General features: G+C 36.7%; 2 protein-coding genes across 9 annotated transcripts in view; one reads left to right on the plus strand and one right to left on the minus strand.

Annotated features, from left to right (window-relative positions):
- Positions 1-10,412, minus strand: part of LOC116268497 (myelin expression factor 2) — a 43,693-nt gene extending 33,281 nt beyond the window's left edge. For 7 of the 8 annotated variants that reach the window (XM_031661535.1, XM_009210120.4, XM_021940535.2 and 4 more), the window contains exons 1-2: positions 9,976-10,412; positions 522-730 (exon numbers count right to left, since the gene is read on the minus strand). In XM_031661535.1, coding sequence (XP_031517395.1) covers positions 522-730; positions 9,976-10,136 — 370 coding nt within the window. In that variant the 5' untranslated portion in view covers positions 10,137-10,412. Of the gene's footprint in view, positions 1-521; positions 731-9,412; positions 9,799-9,975 lie in introns of those variants that run through there. The other variant, XM_017960590.3, reaches the window with a different exon arrangement.
- LOC116268654 (cortexin-2) overlaps positions 10,338-20,556 on the plus strand; it is a 25,296-nt gene continuing 15,077 nt past the window's right edge. The window contains exon 1 of the mRNA XM_031661543.1: positions 10,338-10,546. The gene's annotated coding sequence lies outside the window, so the exon portion shown is untranslated. The remainder of the gene's footprint in view (positions 10,547-20,556) is intronic.

Raw genomic sequence — 20,556 nt, forward strand, 5'->3', positions numbered from 1 at the left:
TTATTCTGAAAACAAAACTGCAACAGCAGTAATGCAATTTTAATTTAGAACTGCAAAGACAGCATCATGGCAGTCATGACAATGCAAACAAAATAAATTCCACAGCCAGATTCCAGACTCCACCAAGATAATAACAAAACAGCTTTTGGAAAAAAAATAAATAATCAGACCTTATTATTCATTCTTTAACACACTAAATGTATTACTTAACTGATGCAATAGCCCTTTTAAAATCTATAAAAACTTCAACTAGACAAAGCAATCACTTTAACAAAATTCTTGGTGGCATGCATATGCTGGCTCGCTACTATCCCACTAAAATGGCAAAAAGAAAAATATCCATACTACCTTGTAATGAAATTGTGTCAAGTGAAAGAAGAGGAAAAGATTAATTCACATGTCAAGAAATAAAAATCAATTTTTTGAGTCTGTGTGGCTCAGAGGAATAAAAATGTTTGTGTAGTTCCCTCCCCTGTCTATATGAAGATTATCCAACAGTGGGTTATTTCAGAGATAGTTACCTTTCTCTCTCATTAGATCTTTAATAGCTTGCCATTTCATGTCATATGGGATGTTGCTAATGAAAACTCTGTTACGATTTGGACCCTTCTTTTCTCCAGTGCTCGAATTCTTGTCTTTTGAATACGGATGAAATCTATTGGCCTTCTTACTTCCTGTAGATTTTTCCTTTAAGTCAGATTTCTCTTCTTTCGCTGACTCATCATTCTCCCTTTGAATTAAAAAAAAAAAAAATCAAACAAACAAAACCCCTCAGTTGTGCTTAAAAGAATGGAAGTCTATATTAAATAAATATTTCATATTTATCACTTCACAAAACTCTCCACTAAGCTAGACCTCAGCAAAGTAGCTGGAGAATCAGCCTGAGAGCTTTGAAATTATCCAGTGCTATTTCAAAGCAAGAGTTTGGCTTCTCATTTAACAGTCCTCATTCTTTTTTCCACATTAAATAGCTGTAAGCATCCAAACAATCACCCAGTTTTTCCCACTACACTACTTAATTAATAAATGCTATTAGACTGGAACAGAGGGAAGAGCAGATAATTTTACTTCTAAGGTATCTAAAACTGCCACCTTTGATGGAGAATTAACTTTCTGGGCATCATTAAAAACTTTTTTTAAAAATTAATTTACACAATGATACTCTGAAAAAAGTTCATCTCTTAAAGGTTAATAGTTTCTTCTCAGAACTTTCTCCTCCCTTAATTAGAAGCATAATTAAAATACAAAGTTATGTCTATAATTCCACATCTATATATATATATACTCACATTAAGACTCTCAAACTTTCTTCTATTCCCAATTTTCATCAACATAGAAAGCTTATAAAGTATCCTAATATTTTCTGTTACATTTTTAACCTATAAACTAGAATACGGTACTTCATCAAATTATGCAGTTTCATTAATATTACCCACAATGGGTAATGTAGGACAGGAGCAGTACCTAAAAGCAACATAAGCCAAAATTTTATAAACCTGATTTTTATTTTTTTTTGAGACAGAGTTTCGCTCTGTCGCCCAGGGGTGGAGTGCAGTGGCGCGATCTTGGCTCACTGCAGCCTCCTGCCTCCCAAGTTCAAGCAATTCTCTGCCTCAGCCTCCTGAGCAGCTGGGATTACAGGTGCCCACCACCACACCCAGCTAATTTTTTGTATTTTTAGTAGAGACAGAGTTTCACCATCTTGGCCAGGCTGACCTTGATCTCGTGACCTCATGATCCACCGGCTTCACCTCCCAAAGTGCTGGGATTACAGGCGTGAGCCACTGCGCCCAGCCAAACCTGATTTTTAATGAGGCCTTAACTAGAAAAAAAAAGTAATTTATAACACTGTAATCACAGTGCAACTCTACGATGTCATATGCCAACCATCCAAAAGATTCAGGCATACACTTAAACCCTATAGATAAAAATTTGGATTTATATTTTAAAATGCAATTTACTTTTAAAAACAAGTCTTTTTTACAGAACAAACAATAGGGTTTTTTTGTTGTTGTTTTTTGAGACAGAGTCTCATTCTGTCACCCCGGCTGGAGTACAGTGGCAAGATCTCGGCTCACTGCAATCTCCGCCTCCTGGGTTCAAGGAATTCTCCTTCCTCAGCCTCCCAAGTAACTGGAATTACAGGTGTCTGCAACCACACCCAGGTAATTTTTACATTTTTAGTAGAGACGGGGTTTCAACATGTTGGAAAGGCTGGTCTCAAACTTCTGACCTCAGGTGATCCGCCCACCTCAGTCTCCCAAAGTGATGAGATTACAGGTGTGAGCCACTGTGCCTGGCCAATAGATTTCTTATTTAAATAACTAAGTCAATAATCTAGTCAATTTAAAACTATTTTAATAACGAAACTTCAATTTTAAAGCATTTTTTCACAAACATTACTAATAATATCACTGCGGATAACACCTAGGAATCTAAATTTTTTTAAAGCTTTCTGGATTATTCTGACAACAAATCAAGTTTCATAAGCCAGGCTCTAAAGTATCTTCCAAGCCCAGCAATTCTGGTGATCCATACATTGCAATGCTCCTCACATACCTCTAACCGCAGTCATTTGTTACATAATATACGGAGCTTCTTGAACACTACTCTTCTTTGTAGGTAACACAGCTATAAATATAGTATGCAAACCCTATAAGAACAAAAACTATCTGCTTTGGTATCACCAGCACCTCGCACAGTGACTGCAAATAACACTGTGCTATAAATTTTTAAATGAATTAACAGTCAATTAAGAATCCATACTCATCTGAGCACAGATGTTGCCAGAAAAAACTGCCAGAATAAAGACAGAGACATTTGGACCAAACTTGCTTTGCCATTTTTTTTTTAGACCTTGAAAGGGACATCTTCACTATCAAACATATTCTTTCATCAGAAATGGCATGGCCTAGGGGGGAGTCTTCCAACTGCCTAAATCTAGAAAGTACCTACCTGTCTGAACAGAGTGACACTTTTGAAAATGGCAGCAAGCAGCCAAAAGGCACAAAGGCCTTTTCTCTGGCTTCTGGGTACCACAGATAGAAGAACAAACCTTTCTTTTCAATTCCCCAAAGGGCCTGTTTACTTAACAGGCTTAGATGAATTCAATGAATGTTTGTAAAGTAACTGAGACTCTATTCAGTAAACAGATATCTATATAGTCTCTAGATTAATACCCCTTCCCCTGCCTATTTTCTTCCTGGATTAAACCAATTGTGAAAATTACACAAAGTTCTGAAGTACTTACAATGTTCTATTCTTGACTTGGGTGGGGTTACATAGATTAAATATTTGCTTACAACAATCTGAAAATTCCATTAAAAGCAGTAACATTATACATAATATCTTCTTTTAAAAATTTACTCAAAGATGATCAAAGAAAGTAATTTCTTCATTTTCCCACATAAGAAGCATCTTTAAAATACTGCTAAACTGCTCGTCTACGATGTATGAACTAAAATTTACCTTAAGTTTCTTCCCAGTGTATAACAAAAAAAGAAAAAAAAATCTATAAAAGGCATAACAGTTTAGAGGCTACAGGAATGATCTATTAAGAAACTGAGCCATAATTATATAATTTCTGAACTATTTCCAAGTCATAAATATTTTGGAAGAGAAAGTAAAAATATATGTGAAAACTATTAAGGAAATGATGCTACGTAATTCCAAAATATTGGTACTACATCCAGAATTCCATGTAATAAATTCCCAAACTGTTCATTTAGACAACCACTCCCACAATGTACTTAAAATAAAAACTCTAAAATAGTCATAAAAATGTTATCTATTCTTAAAATTGAACTATGCGTATCTAAATTATAACATAAATTTCTGGAAAAAATCAACCTCCAACGTCAAAAGAAGAAACACAGTTTTAATGTACGATTTTAAAAGTATACTGGTATAGTATCAGATCCAGTACTAATCCCAGTTCCAGAGGAAAACTACCAGAGGGCAGTTCAGAGCAATAAATACCTACATTAAGAAAAACGACCAACCTCCAGGCCAGGTGTGGTGGCTCACACCTATAATCTCAGCACTTTGGGAGGCCAAGGCAGGTGGATCACTTAAGGTCAGGAGTTCGAGATGAGCCTGGCCAACATGGTGAAACTCCATCTCTACTAAAAACACAAACATTAGCCAGGGATAGTGATGCATGCCTATAATCCCAGCTGCTCAGGACGCTGAGGCAGGAGAATCACCTGAACCCAGGAGGCAGAGGCTGCAGTGAGCCGAGGTTGCACCATTGCACTTTTTTTTTTTTTTTTTTTTTTTTTGAGACAGAGCAAGACTCCGTCTCAAAAAAAAAAAAAAAAGAATAAAGATCTCCAACAACCTAACTTCACACCTCAAGGAACTAGAAAAAAGAACTAAGTCCAAAGTTAGTAGAAAGAAGAAAATAACGAAAATCAGGGCAAAAATAAATGAAATACACTAGAAAAACAATAGAAAAGGTCAATAAAACTAAAAGTTGGTTTTTGAAAGATAAGCAAAACTGACAAAGATTAAGCTAGATTAAGGGGGGGGAAACAATCAGAAATCAAAGAGGGAAAATAGAAAAATACATAAAGAAATCAAAGAGGAGACTTTATAACAGATACCACAGAAATACAGAGAATTATAAGAAGCTACTATTAACAATTATATACCAACATATTGCATAACTTAAAAGAAATTAATAAATTCCTGGAAATATACAACTCACCAAGGCTGAATCACGAAAAATTAGAAAATCTGAACTGTCCAATAACAAGGGAGATAGGAGTCAGTAATAAAAAATCTCCCAAGAAAGAAAAGCCCAGGACCTGACAGCTTCACTGGTAAATTCTATCAAACATTTAAGAACTAATACCAATCCCTCTCAAACTCTTCCAAAAAACCGAATATGAGGAAACTCTTTCAAATCATTTTATAAGGCCAGATTACCCTGATAACAAAGCCAGACAAGGATCCTACAAGAAAAGAAAATTACGGGCAATATCCCTGATGAACACAGATGTAAAAATTCTCAACAAAATACTAGCAAACTAAATTCAACAGCACATTAAAAGGATTATACACCATAATCAAATAGTACCTATCCCAGGGATGCAAGGATGACATACATAAATCAGTAAATGTTATACACCATATTAACAGAATGAAGGATTTTTTAAAAATCAAAGATCATCTCAATAGATCCAGGAAAAGCATTTGACAAAACTCAATATCCTTTCAAGATAAACACTCTCAACAAATTTAGTATAGAAGGAATGTTCCTCAACACAATAAAGATCATATATGACAACCCCATAGCTAACGTCATACTCAACAGTGAAAATTTGAAGGTTTTACTTCTAAGAGCAGGAAAAAGAGAAGATGCCTATGCTCACCACTTCTATTCAACATTGTACTGAAGGTCACAGCCAGAGCAATAGGCAAATAAAAGACATAAAAGACAACCAAATTGGAGAGAAAGAAGTAAAATCACCTCTGTTTGTAGAAGATGTGATCTTACATAGAAAATTATTCAGAGAAAAATTTAAAGACACCACCAAAAAAACTGTTAGAACAAATTCAGTAAAGTTATAGGATACAAAGTCAACATTCAAAAATCCATTGCATATCTACATACTAATAATAATAAACTATCCAAAAAATTAAGGACACAATCTCATTTAAAATAGCACCAGAAAGAATAAAATACCTAGAAATAAATTTAACCAAGAAAGCTAAAGAGCTATACACAGAAAAACTATCAATGATAAAATTGAAAATAATACAAATGAAAGATACTCCATGTTCATAGATGAGAGGAATTAATATTGTCAAAATGTCCTTCCTACCCAAAATGACCTATAAATTCAATGTGATCTCTATCAAAATTCTAACAGCATTTTTTCACAGAAACAGATATATTCCTGAAATCCGTATGAACCATAAAAGATCTCAAATGGCTAAAGCAATCTTGAACAAGAAGAAAAAGATAAAAACATCACACTACCTGATTCAAGTTATATTACAAATCTACAGTAATCAAAACAATATGGTACTGGCACAAAAACAAGACACAGAAACCAATGGAACATAACAGAACACTCAAAAATACATCCCCAAGGATATGGTAAACTAATCTTTGACAAAGGCACCAAAAATATACAATGGTGAAAGGACAGTCTCTTCAAAAAATGGTATTGGGAGAACTAGATATTCACATACAAAACGAAATGAAAATGGATTAAAAATTTAAACATAACACCTAAAACCCTGTAACTCCCAGAAGAAAACACAAGAGAAAAGCTCCATGACCTTGGTCTTGGCAATGATTGTTTTTTTTTTTTTTTTTTGATATGACACCAAAAGTACAGACAACACAAACAAAAGTAACAATTGGGACTACATCAAAGTAAAAAGTTATTGCACAGCAAAGGAAACAATCAACGAAATGAAAAGGCAACCTAAGAAACGAGAGGAAACATTTGCAAACCATATATCCAATAAGGGATTAATATCAAAAATGTATAAGGAACTCATACAACTCAATAGCAACCCAATTAAAAAATGAGAAATGGATCCGAATAGATATTTTTCCAAAGAAGACACACCAATGGCCAAAAGATACATGAAAAAGTGCTCAATATCACTAATCATCAGAGAAATACAACTCAAAACCACAATGCAATATCACTTCATCCCTGTTAGAATGACTTATCAAAAAGTCAAAAGATAGCAAGTGTTGCTGAGGATGTATAGAAAGAATGCTTAGATACTGCTGGTACAGCCATTATGGAAAACAGCATCAAGGGTCCCCAAAAAATTAAAAACAGAACTACCATATGATTCATCAATGCTATTTCTGGGTATACATCCAAGGAAAATGAAATCACTATCTCAAAGAGATATCTGCACTCCCATGTTCACTGCATCATCCACAATACCCAAGATATGGAAATGACTTAAGTGTCCACTGACAGATAAACAGTTAAAGGAAACATGATATATATTATATTTTGTGTTTACACAACACATCCACACTGGAATATTATTATTTAGCCTTACAAAAAGAACAAAATCTTGCCATTTGCAACAACAGAGATAAACCTAGATGACATTATGCTATGTGAAAAAAGACCCAGAAAGACAAATACTGCATGATCTCACTTACACACAGACTCTAAAAAAAGTCAAACTCAGAAGCAGCGTGTAGAAGGGTGTTTACCAGAGGTGGAGGGCAGCAGGGGATGGGGAAATATTCTAAGGGCACAAACTTTCAGTTATAAGATGGGTAAGTTCTGTAGATCTAAGGCACAGTATAGTGACTATATTTAACATATTTACTGTATACTTGAAATTTGCTTAAAGAGTAGATCTTAAGTATTTTCAACACCAAAAAATATGGTAATTATGTGAGGTAACAGATATGTTAATTAGCTTGATTGTGGTACTCATTTCACAATTTATTTGTACAACAAAACATCACATTGTACACTTCAAAATATACAATTTTTGTCAATTTACCTCAATAAAGCTTGGGAGAACAGTTCTAGTCTTTACTCCTAATAAAAATTACTCAACTAAAGAACACATTACTTTGCTCCAATGCTTAAAATTTTATAGTACCCTAATATAACTCTCAATCTCTACCTACTCCAAAGTTATACTTAATTACACATGAATAATAAAGTTATAATAATACTGCTCTTTTCCCACCTATTCACTTTTAAGAAAAGGAGAGCCAGTATACCATTTGGCATTAAATAAAGAAGACTATAGTTGGAAAACGGATCTTTTCTAAAGGTGTGAACATGTAAACTAAATTCCCTGTATATGAGTTTCATAAGCATAAAAGTTCACTTCTGCATTTCTTCCACAAATATTTACTAGGCCTTAAGAATACAAAGAAGAATAAGACATAGTGGTCTCCCACTCTCAAAAACTATGGATTAACCTCAGCAAATATTATTTCAATCCTGATGACAAGCAGTACTCTGTTCGATTCCAACCAATATATAATTTGGGGCAATATCATGATAATTTTTATAATCAACAATGAATTATTTTTATTAAAAGCATATGGTAATCAACTCAAGGTTTATGTATTGGGGTTGTCATCCACTCCTACTAGACTAGTTCACGAAGTCAAATAAAAAGGTCTAGGTCGCTACTCAGTTTGAATGACTCATGCTGGATCATCACATATGTTCTTACGGAGCAGACAGTAAGTGAAATCCCTGAGAGTAAAACTGAACTCGATTCAACTTCTGGGAAAAAGAGAAAGGGATAGAGGTGAATTATAAGCAATATGAAAATAATCTATATTTACTAGTAATATTTCTTCACTTCTTCACCTTATATTTTTCTCTTCCTAAGTGAGAAAAGGATTCTTTCTCCACCTTTCTCCTCTCTCTTTTTCCTGTCTTGCTAAATCATGATGAGACTTTAGAAGGGATTAGAGAATCTGATGGAGGTTTAGACACCAAACTTCGCTATATCAACACTAATCATACCCAAGTATAGGAGGGCTTCTCTCTGTAATTGAAGGCTGCACTTTTTGTTCAGGAGAAAAGGTGGCATGTATACTCGTGTTTAGATATGAATAGCACATATTTTTCAGTTTATCATTCCGCTGGTTTTAATTTCTATTTTTAATGCCAAATTCTCGAAAGCCCACATTTTGGCAAGCATGGTAGAAAGCGCTTCATTTACTTTCTAGTTCCTCAGTTACTGAGGTGCACCACTCTTCATCCAGGAACAAACTCCACTAAGTTCCAATCTCTTACACCTGCACCTCTATTCTCCTAGAAGATGCTGCCGCTCCTATTCAAACTCATTTGAGAGCAAGAGTGTCAAAGAGCTGGGGAGAGCTACCCTCATCTTATCTGCCACCAACTTTTACACAGACTGGTCCAGGTCTTACCATACCATTTCAAACATTCTTATACAAAGGTCAGACAGACCTTTCCCTTGCCTATTTTACTGTGAGCATATGTCTATTGCCTTCTGCTCTGAGGCATAACAGAGAAGGAAAAGGATGTTTTCACTAAATTATTAACATACTTTCAACTTCAGGTTTAAGGAGGTAGGCATATGAAAGTAAGTACTTAACTTCATATCCTCCCACAAGACAAGAACAAAGGGGAGCATAACATTTCCCTAGAACCAGAAATTATTATGGATTGGGGTCAACTAAATTATTTATAGGCACTGGTGACAGCTGCGACCTTAAAAGTTTTCCTTCATTTAGGGGGAAAAAAAAAAAATCTTAACCATTTATTACACCAAACTTAAGATAATCATACACTGAGTTAAAATATATATATATACTCTCCACAGCTGACGCACACTACCCAGTGGGAAGGGAAGCCACGCACATCGCACATTTCCCTTTTGAAAGTACGTCTAGCCAATTCAAGAGTAACACAATACATACAGTCTAACAGCACATTATTAAACTTCCTCTCGGTATAAATCAGTTTAAAAATGAACACACACTTTAGAAAACAACAAAACACTAAACTTGTGAAGCTCAGAAAGAAGCCAGAGATATTCCTTTTAAATACGTTCTTGGTGGTTAGGAGGAAATGTCCGATGATGTCATCCCTAGATACTCCCTAGTGATGAACACTAACTACTGGTCCTTAAAGGGGGACCATTTTCCTGCAAACCGTGGCGGTCGCTGAGCTTTGCTCAAAGGTTCTTTAACCAAAGTCAGGGAAGAGGGGAGTCCGCTGTCTCGGGCTAGAAATCAGGGAGGAGCTCTGGTCCCCGGGCCCCCAGCCTCGGCTCCCGGGACCGCAGGCGGCCAGGCCTGGGGCGGGCGGGGAAGGGCCTGGGAGCGGCCCAGCTGCACCTGCTCCTCAGGCAGCCGATGGCCCGGGGGCGGGCCGGGGCCTGGGGGCGGTTATCCCCCATCAATACCCAGCCTGGCCTCTGGCCCCCCGGCCGACTCCCCGCCCCCCACCTCGCCGCGGTTCCCGGAGGAAAAGACAATACATTTTAACGCCATTGGAGCTGCTGCTGTGCTGCGGCTGCTGCTTCTCCGCCTCCGGGGGGTGCGGCTCTCGCCGCTGCTCGCCCGGCGGCTCCGCGGGCTGCAGGTGCGGGCTGTCGCCACCAGTGGCCCCGGGCACCTCGGCCTTGTTGGCGTCCGCCATCCCGCCGCCGCTGCCTCCGCCTCGGCCGCCTGAGCTGAGGGGCTCCGAGCGCGACAATGGCGGCTGCCGGGGAAGCGGTAACGGATCCCGATTTGAAAAGGCCCCGAGCGCTCAGTAACCCGGATCTCGCGAGAACCGGTCGAGCCTGGGCGACTGGGAGATGGTGTGTGCCGGGTGCGGGGGGTGGGAGTGCGGGGGGGAGGGGAGCCATGGGAGCGGGGGTCAGGGCCGCTGTTGCTGCAGCCGACCCTACACCTGCCTGGGAGGGCTGCACCAGTCCTGAAAGCCCCCGGTGGTGGTGCCATGTCTGCCCACCAGCCCGCCTGTCGCTTGGCACCAGTGGAGTCTTCGCTTGCAAAGCGGGATTAGACACCAAAGCCCTAACACCCAGACTGTTCAATTCATTCCAGGTAGGGACAGTTAAAGAACACACCACTATGCATCTTTACAGACTTCTTGCAAGTCCTCAGACTCCCTTTAGAAATCCTTTGAATGAAGCAAATATAAGTCTCTTGCCATTTCAATGCCTAGGCACCCTTCGGACATTCCATAAAGAGTTATTGATGACTGATTGCGATTCACCAAAATGAATGACTTTGAATTTCTTTGAGAAGTATTTGTTCTTAGGGGTGAGGATTTCCCAGGAACTCAGCTATCAGCTTAGTAAGAGAAGACTGCAGTTTTTCTCTGGACATCAATCAATGTGGGGAATCTATAATTATAAAATATCGTCTACTAGATGGGCTAATAACGGATATTTGAGGTTTTGATTGTTTATTGTATACTGATGGAAATTCTATGTGAAATAGTTCTACACTCTCAAATTTAATTGCCATATAGAGTTTTAAAATATAGTCGTAGATTTTTCCCCCTAAGTATGAAAAGGAAACCCGTTAAATTTAATCAATTCCTAACTCTTGAGTACTATAATATTTCACATTGACATAACCTTTTTCAGCTGAAAAGTTTAAAAGCCTTCCCAAATGTTTTTTTTTTTTCCATAAAGAAGCAAACATGTACAGTTTACTTACTTTGCAGAATATCATACACACATCGGTGGTAAAGTTATAGTTAGAAAGTAATACTCAAATAACATAATTTCATCTTCGGCTTTTCAATGTGTAGTTTCCTACCCTCTACCGAAAAATACCAAGGTCAGCTACTTCATCACACACACACACACACACACACACACACACACACACACACACACAATCAGAACATTTCAATGATGAGAATGCTATTGTAGTTGCTGTATAAATTGTCATTCAACTCTGAGACATAATATTTATAATCGCAGAAAGGGCATTCAATTGTGATAGACAAAATATGGGTTAAAACCCCAGCTCTGCCTCTTTTTGCCCATAACTCCCTGGGCAAGTCACTTCATTTCTCAGTCTCTCTACAATAAATAAGGATAGCAATACCGACCTTATAGGATTGAGGTGAGGATTAAGAGAAAGCACTTTATGTAGGAAAAAGTGCTATATGAACATAATGTAATATCACAATTCTCTATCTCCCTAAGCTTAGCAGGGTTTTAGTCAAAGACAAGCCAAGTGATTTTTCCCACAGCACTAAATTATAAGTACTTTCAAAATAGTCATCATTCTGTTATTCTTTTGCTATAGTTGAACTTGGTGATGAAAATTGAACCCCACCATCACTAGTACTATATATTCTTGCAAAAATCCTTTAATCAATTCAATGCAAGGTTTTTTTAAGAGGCCTTTATGCTTCAAACAGAGTAGTAGGTACATGAGGAATACAAAAATGAGAACAGCCCTGTTGGGAGAGGACTAATATAAAAAGTACTATTTGAGTGCTATAATACAAATAAAAGCAAAGTATCATTAAAACGTTATTTACAAAAACAGGAGACTGGCCCACATGCCTTAGTTTGCCAATGAAAATATTCCATTAAAATATTTATCTTGATTACTGAGTTTTACATTTTGTACCCAAGACAAACGCCTCACCCGCTGTAGCTTAGCCCTAGTCCTGATAAAGAGCAGAGGTTAATTCCTACTGAGGGAATTGTAATTGGTGAGGGCCTTATAAAAGAGCTGGATCTTAAAAGACAAGGAATTAAGGCAACTTCTGAAGGGAGGAGAATGATTAATCTTTACCATTCCATCTGACTGCTCAATAGATTGATCTTTCCTTCCTTTCTTGCTGTTAATTGCAAAAGATAAAGAAAAAAACTATTAATATTCTGTTGCTGAATCCCATTTATGTATTTTCTTGTCTTCCTCTCTACTATTTTGTTTTCTTTTTTTGTTTTGTTTTGTTTTTTTGAGACGGAGTCTCGCTCTGTCGCCCAGGCTGGAGTGTAGTGGCGCTGTCTCGGCTCACTGCAAGCTCCGCCTCCCAAGTTCACGCCATTCTCCTGCCTCACCCTCCCGAGTAGCTGGGACTACAGGCACCCGCCATCATGCCCGACTAATTTTTTGTATTTTTAGTAGAGATGAGGTTTCACCGTGTTAGCCAGGATGGTCTTGATATCCTGAACTTGTGATCTGCCTGCCTCGACCTCCCAAAGTGCTGGGATTACAGGAGTGAGCCACAGCGCCTGGCCTTGGTTTTATTTTTTATTTCTTTATTTATTTATCTATTTTTTAGTGCATGTAGGTACCTTGAAAAATTCTTAAGTAATGCTCAAATTCTTATTTTCACATGATTCACATTGCAAAAGCATTATCCTGTGCAATTGCACAAAATATATTACTGGTACTTCAAATAATCACTTAGTTTTCTTTCTTACAAATTAGAATGCATGTTTATGTGTGTGTACGTGGTGGGGGTAGGGGAAAGCTATTACACATATCTAGACATTTAATCCTAGAAATCACAAAATATTTTCAATTAATGCCTTAATATATGTATCACTTAGGAATTGTGTTCATCTGCTAGTAACAATAACTAGAAATAATAGTGTCTTAAGCACGACATACATTTTTACTCTCTTAAGTAAAATAAATGCAGAAGGAGCATCCCAGAGGATATATAGTAGCTTCACAGTCATCATGGAGTCAGGTTCCTGCTACCTTAATCTTTCACCATCCTAGTGTAAGGCTTCCATTCTTAAGGTTGCCCTATGACCCAAGATGGCTGCTGGAGATCAAGGAAACTTGTCTGCATTGTAGGTCAGAAGGAGTCTGGAAAAGAAGGGCCTATCCAGAAGTCTCACACAACACTTCCACTTATAGGCGAGAACTTAGTCACATGACACACTCAGCTGTGGGGAAGGTTGGCAAGTAATTTGGGGGCTGGGCTTACTGCCCAGGGTTCTGTTACCAATGAAGAAGAGAATGGAGTGGCAACTAGGGTGTCACCATTCTTCTTTTTTTTTAAATTTATTTTGTCTTTAAGAATTAAAAGGCAAAGACCAACAATATGAAGTAAAACAAAAAGTATAGTATAATTTTTAAGTCAATTTGCTTCACTATATAAATTAAATTGCTGGATTTGAAGGCGTGGAGTTTCTAAACTTTACAAAGTAAAAAGTTATTTCTTTAAAGCTTAAAAAGAAATTCATAACTTTTTAAAATACTGTGGGTTATATCTGAAATCTACATATGTATTTCCCTTTTTATAAAAAGTTCATCCTGTGATGAAAATGTGGACATTGGTTACTATCGAATACAAAGTAAAGTTTAATCTTATTCTGACAATTAACTACTTACCATTCTCTTTCTCTTTTCCTCCTCCTTTCTCTCTCTCTCCCTCCCTATCTCTCTGTCACCCCCCATACACCCTCATTACACCACAGCTCTGCTTACTTTAGGAGTCCATTTTTTTTCTAGCATTTAGCATTCCAAAAATACATCCTATAGAAAGGTCTCTACCAGCTAGCTAAGTGAAGTTTAGAATTAAGACAAATATCTGAATAATCCAGGCAGAAACTCCACTTTTACCTCAATTATTCAAATAATTCAGATAATATCAAGGGTTTTGGTAGACTTCCTTAGATAATTGTTTTATTTTTCAACTTTACAATCCTAGGGTAATTGTCTAATGACAGAATTACTTTTGATTTTTGTAAGCAATATTGGGGCATATTTTTTCTTTGAAGACTAAAGACCTACGTAATTCCCAGATCTTTGAGTCTCAATTTTTAACCATTTTCTAATTTCTTAACTTAAATCACCCTGAGTTTTCCTCAATCTCACTCCAGTAACTCTATCAAAAGATAGATCAGAAGAGCAAATTCTCAGGAGCTCTGCCCTACATTCCTTCCTATAGGCATAGCCACTCCCTCCTGTTTAATGATGCCATTAATTGAGCTTACTCTATCCAAAGCCATGGATATTATATGGCAATGTTTCTAAATATCCTCAGTTTAGTATCTTAATTCAATTTTTTTTAAGATGGAGTCTCGGTCTGTTGCCCAGGCTGGAGTGCAGTGGCACGATCTCAGCTCACTGCAACCTCCGCCTCCCGGATTCAAGTGATTCTCCTCCCTCAGCCTCCTGAGTAGCTGGGATGACAGGTGCACACCACAGCACCCGGCTAGTTTTTATATTTTTAGTAGAGACAGGGTTTCACCATGTTGGCCAGGCTGGTCTTGAACTCCTGACCTCAGGTGATCCACCCACCTTGGCCTCCCAAAGTTCTGGGATTACAGTCACAAGCCACCACATGCAGCCCTAACTCGGTATTAATGAAATGATTGTTTCATATCAGAAATTGTCTTCAATTTAAATAATTGCCCTTTTTAGGCACATCATTCTTAATTTTCAATTACAACATTTGGAAGAGAAAATCAAATTCTTAGAGTGATGAATTATAAGGTTCAGTCCACATGCTGTCTTGCATATTTGAAGATAATCCTGTAAATGATGATGACAGAGATAACAGACATAATCCATCTTCCTCTTCTTATTTGGTGATAGAAAATTTTTATTTATGGTAGCTGTGAATAGTACTGAAAGCCCACATTTCCTAGCCTCACTTGCAGCTACATGCACCCATGTGACTATGTTCTGGCCAATAAGATATAAACAGAAATGTTGTAAGGACCATACAGAAGTTTCCTTAGAAGAAACTGACTTAGCCGGAAGAATGGCCCTTTTGTCCTCTATTGCCTCTTCCTGCTGCTAACTTGAAACGGAGCAATGATGTCTGTAAACAACAACAACCCTCTTAGACCATGAATTGGAAGCTAACTGCTAAGAATGGTGGAACAGATATGTGAAATTCAGATCTCTGATGACCATTAAGCCACAATAACAACCCTGACATTCCTACCCCTAGACTCATTTTCAAGAGGAAGAAATACATTTCTATCCTGATCAATTGCTGCTATTTGGTCACTTTCTATTAAACACAGCTGAACACAATCCTGATGACTGTTTTTAATTTAAATGACTTATTGCCTTCAATAGTTTTTCTACATGTGGTTACAAAAACACTACTTTAAAAATGTTTTTCTGAAGACATCATTTATATTGGCTTTTGTTTTCTCTTTTGCTTTATGCTGTAGAGCACTGAAAGCTGTTTTTAATATGATTTTCATTCTCCCTTTTTAATTTTACTAGTAGAACCACGATTTTGTTTAGGGTAGCAGTATGCCCACCTGAAATACCGGGAGTGACGATAGGCACAGTTCTATCGAATTAGTTATAAGGAGTAGTGCACCAGGGATTTTCAGAGGGTTTTTACTTTCCTAATAAGCTCTTTGCCTACCTGCCTTCTTGTGAGGCTAAAGGGTGAAGTATCCATCTTGAAACCAAGAGTCAACATGTATGAATACAAATGCCACGAGCTAAGGAAGACAGGTGAGAAAGACAGGAAACTAAAACATTGGTGGCCTCATAAAGTCACTGGACAAGCCCTGGACTACCCACATCCAAACTTCTTTGTGTTCAGGGTGAAAAATTACCTCCATTGCCTTTAGGCATTGCCACTGCTTTTCTGTCTGTGGTCCTCCATTTAATGAAACTAAACAGAATCCAAAAATTGTTTTTGGATTACAGCCCTTTTCCTCAAGGGTCACACCATTCCTGATGGCTGCTTATGAGCCTAGTTTGTTGAAAGCTATGATTTTTCAGTAGTATACTAATGTGATATTTTTTCATGGTGTATTGCAAAATGGTAGATTGAAGTGATTTCATGTAATATTTCAATTCACAAACTGTTTAAACATGCAGAATATATATATGTGTGTATATGCAAAATGCAATATGTATATAAACAAGATATATTTCCCTGATTTTCATTTCTAGCTATTTTTATCAGTCAGGAAAAGAAAGCTTTTCATTCAGTCAAGCTCTATAGATGTTTCCTCTAGGAAAGGATTTAATGCACAAAGTCTTAGAGGCTTATATAGCAATTAGTAAGGCTGAGAGGGCAAAGGTCCAGGAGCTATTACTGCAGTTTGAAATATTAGGAAGAGCATGAGTCACAAGGAACCATGGCCAATGATCCCTCTGACCTGTAACAACAAGATAAGTCTCAAGACTTCCTTGTGTCCAGAATCTGCTGACTTAATATCCCATCTGCCATTTGCTATACCCACAAAGTTACCTGCAGCCACTACTGAAGTTGATGGCTTCTCTTTCCCTTCCTCCTTGCAAATTTTGTAACAGTGCCTCTCCTTGGTAGAATTTAGGTTGGAATACTATTAGCAACAGAATTTAAGAAATGTCTCATAGGAGAGAGAACTTAGAAGGGCAAAAACGATGCTGAGTGTCAAAAGGTAATATTTGGCACAGTTTCTAAACCATTTGGCATGCTTTCTGAGGTACTCATGTATAAAGGAGGCAGTTATCCTATGTGTGCAGTCGTGCTGTAAAAAATAAAATCAGATCAAATGTTTTAAAATGTGTAAATTAAACATAGGAAACAACAACTTACAAACTGAGAGATCTCAAACCGAAAATGGTAAGTGGAAGCTCAGAGGCATGGCATTATAGGCTGGCTTATAAAGCAAAAATGAAGCTTTAACTTTTACGGTGATTTGTCATTACTGTGGAGATTTTCAGACAACAGATTGGTTTAAAAATCATCATCTTATACCATTTCTGGAAAACAACTTAAGTTTTACTTAGAATTGTCAGAGGTATTTACAAGAAATAACCTAAGTTACTCTTCCATGGCCTAACTGGTTTTGTCTGCTCAGAGGATTCTCAAATCTGGTCTCCATTTTGTTTTGTTTTAAGAATCCATTCATTCATTGTGTGTGTTAGATTTAAAAATGCCTGAACTTCTAAATAAGATAATGTAAAAATACTTGTGACTTATCTTATTCTCTTGACTCCATTAACAAATCTCAATTATGAGTTCCTTGCAATATCATTCAGGCTACTAAAGAGACTACATGGTAATACTGTCAGTCTAGATGCTCTGACAGTCCCAATGTCACACAGCAAATGTAGGCTTGCATAAGTGTCCATGTGCATCAAACCAGATTTCTGCATCAGAACTCTGAATATTTCTGGAAACTAGTATCAACAACATTTCTGAAAAATCAAACCTTATTCTTCCCAAGTGCCTTTGCTTTGAGCACTGTCTAAAGTCCTGGGGACAGTCACATAAGAACTACTGTAGAACTACTGTAGACTAAAACATTATTACAATTCATCAGTCCTCAGAACATTAGGCTTATATTTTCTCCTCAAAAATCTTCATATTTGTAAGTACTGTTTTAGATAATAGTCAATAACTTCAATTTATTTTATATTGACTTTTAGGTAGTATTGAAAAAGAAGGCCACTCCTTAGTTCTTTCTGATTGTCTCCTATAGTTACCTAAAGTGTCTTTGCATCTCACCAGATAAACATTCCTTCAGTTTAGCTTTGCTTAAAATGAGAGGTGTGGCTTTTATTTGGCTAGCCTAGTTTTAGAAATCTGATACCAAGTATGCAAGTGTTTATTCTTTAACAATACACAGAACCCGAAAAAGGAAAATAACTCACATTCTATAAAATCATACATTAAAAATAACTGACAACTTAAGAAAATTGAAAGATAAGCCACAGACTGGAGTAAAATCTTTGCAAAACACATATCTAATAAAGAACTTATATCCAAAATATATAAAGAACTCTTAAAACTCAACAATAAGAGCACAAGCAACCCAATTAAAGAGTGGAAAAATCTGAACAGACACGTAACAAAGAAGATATGCAAGTGGAAAATAAGCATATGAAATTATCATTAACATCAGATGTCCTGGGAGTTCAAAATTGGGACGATAATGAGAAACCACTGTATATTATTGGAATGGCTAAAATCCAAAACACTGACAACACTAGATGCTGAAGAGGATATGGAGCAACAGGAACTCTTATTCATTACTGGTGGAAATACAAAATGGTGCAGCCACTGTGGAAGACAGTATGGCAATTTCTTACACAGCTAAATATACTCTTACCATAGAATCCAACAATCATGCTCTTAGTTATTTGCTGAAACGAATCGAAAACTTATGTCCACACAAAAGTCTGCACACAAATGTTTATAGTATCTTTATTCATAATTGCCAAAAATTGGAAGTAACCAAGATATCTTTCAACAGGTGTATAGATAAATAAACTGTGGTATATTCATACAATGAAATATTATTGAACAATAAAAAATAAATGAGCTATCAAGCCATGAAGGAAGCTTACATGCATGCTGTTAAATGAAAGAACATGCATTCTTCATTTAAAAGTCATGAAGGAAGCTTACATGCATGTTGTTAAATGAAAGAAGCCAGTTTGAAAGGGCAACAGAGTCTATATGACTCTATACATACATTCTGGAAAAGAGAAAACTACAAGACAGTTTTCAGATCAATGGATTCCAGGGGTTTATGAGGGGAAGAGGAAGGGATAAATAGAGGATATTTAGAAATGTGAAACTATTCTGCTTGAAAATATAATGGTGAATATATGACATTATAGACTTCAAAAATCATAGAACTGACAAACACAAAGAATGAACTCTAGTGTAAACTGTGGACTTAATTAATAATAATGTAACAAAATTGTTTTATCAATTGTTAACAAATGTATCACACTAATGTAAGATGTTAATAACAAATGAAACTGTGAGAAAAGGAGTGGGAGATATACGGGAACTTTCTGTACTTTCTGACTTTTCTGTAATCCTGAAACTGCTCTAAAAAAATTAAGTCTATTCAATAACAAAAGTAACTGGCAAGATTTAGGGAAAATTTTATGTTGGAGAAAAAAGTGTAAAACTTACATAACATCACAACCATAGCACTGCAAAAACATTTACAAAGCTAAGAAAATGCTAGCACAATTAAAAATAAAAGTTACGATTTATATTTCAATATATTTAGAACTTCACAAATTTGTTTGAGTTAAGAAAGAATGATGGGATAAATAAAACAAAGGTTGAGTTACAAAAACAAGGACAAATGCACAATGATCAGGAAGAATTGTGCAATAAGCATTTTCAAGACCGAGCATGTGGTCAAATTAAGCCAAGAGGAAAAAGGAGGAGTGAATGGGTGTTGTATATAGGACTACTTTCCTCCACAGCTTACTACCTTCAGCTGTGTTAGTGGACTTAGAGTGCAACTGCTTTTACTTCGTAATCAAAACATTAATGTACTAGTGCAAATCATGTATAAAACAATTGATTTCCACATTCCATTGACATTCCTATTTGCCAATTATTTTTAACTGAGTCCTATTACAGAAGCATACATTATGATAGAAAAGAAAACTGCTCTTGTTTCTCTATCTTTAGCAGAACAAAATAACTTAAGCTAATCTCTATACATTATACCGTAGTTATGGCTCACACATTCGTGGAGATTGTACCCAAGGTACCCTCTCATACTCATTAGATTCAACAGTAAATATAGTAGAGGGCTTAAAGTACACTTTGAATGAAACAATTAAAGGCTTATGGGCAGTAAAACTAAAAGCAATTAAATGAAACTTCATTTAAATAGATCACTCTGAACTGAAACATTTAGTACATTTTTCTTTGCAGAAAAGTTTACCAGAAAACATAGCATCTCATTTTCAATGGGACTCATCAACCAGACCAGCATTAGATCATTAACTACACTAAAGTGTCATCATGCTCAGTTCACTTAGGAGTCCACATACTTAGATAATTTCTTCACTGTTGACAAAATCCCACACAGTCATTTTCTAATCAAATCTAATTATCCTATTACTGTACTCTCTAATCCTATTTCAGCACATTCAGCCTTGGCTTACTTTTGAGATATCAGATGGTAAAAATGACCTAAAGAAAGATTTCCAAGGGGGAAAAAAATAGAAAGCTAATGGGGTAGCTTTAAAATATGTAGGAGTTGGCCGGGCGCAGTGGCTCACGCCTGTGATCCCAGCATTTTGGGAGGCCAAAGTGGGCAGATCACGAGGTCAGGAGTTCAAGACCAGCCTGACCAACATGCCAAAACCCTGAAATACCAAAAAAAAAAAAAAAA

The sequence above is a fragment of the Papio anubis genome, unplaced genomic scaffold (genome assembly GCF_008728515.1).
Source record: "Papio anubis isolate 15944 unplaced genomic scaffold, Panubis1.0 scaffold186, whole genome shotgun sequence".
Classification (NCBI taxonomy): Eukaryota; Metazoa; Chordata; class Mammalia; order Primates; family Cercopithecidae; genus Papio; species Papio anubis.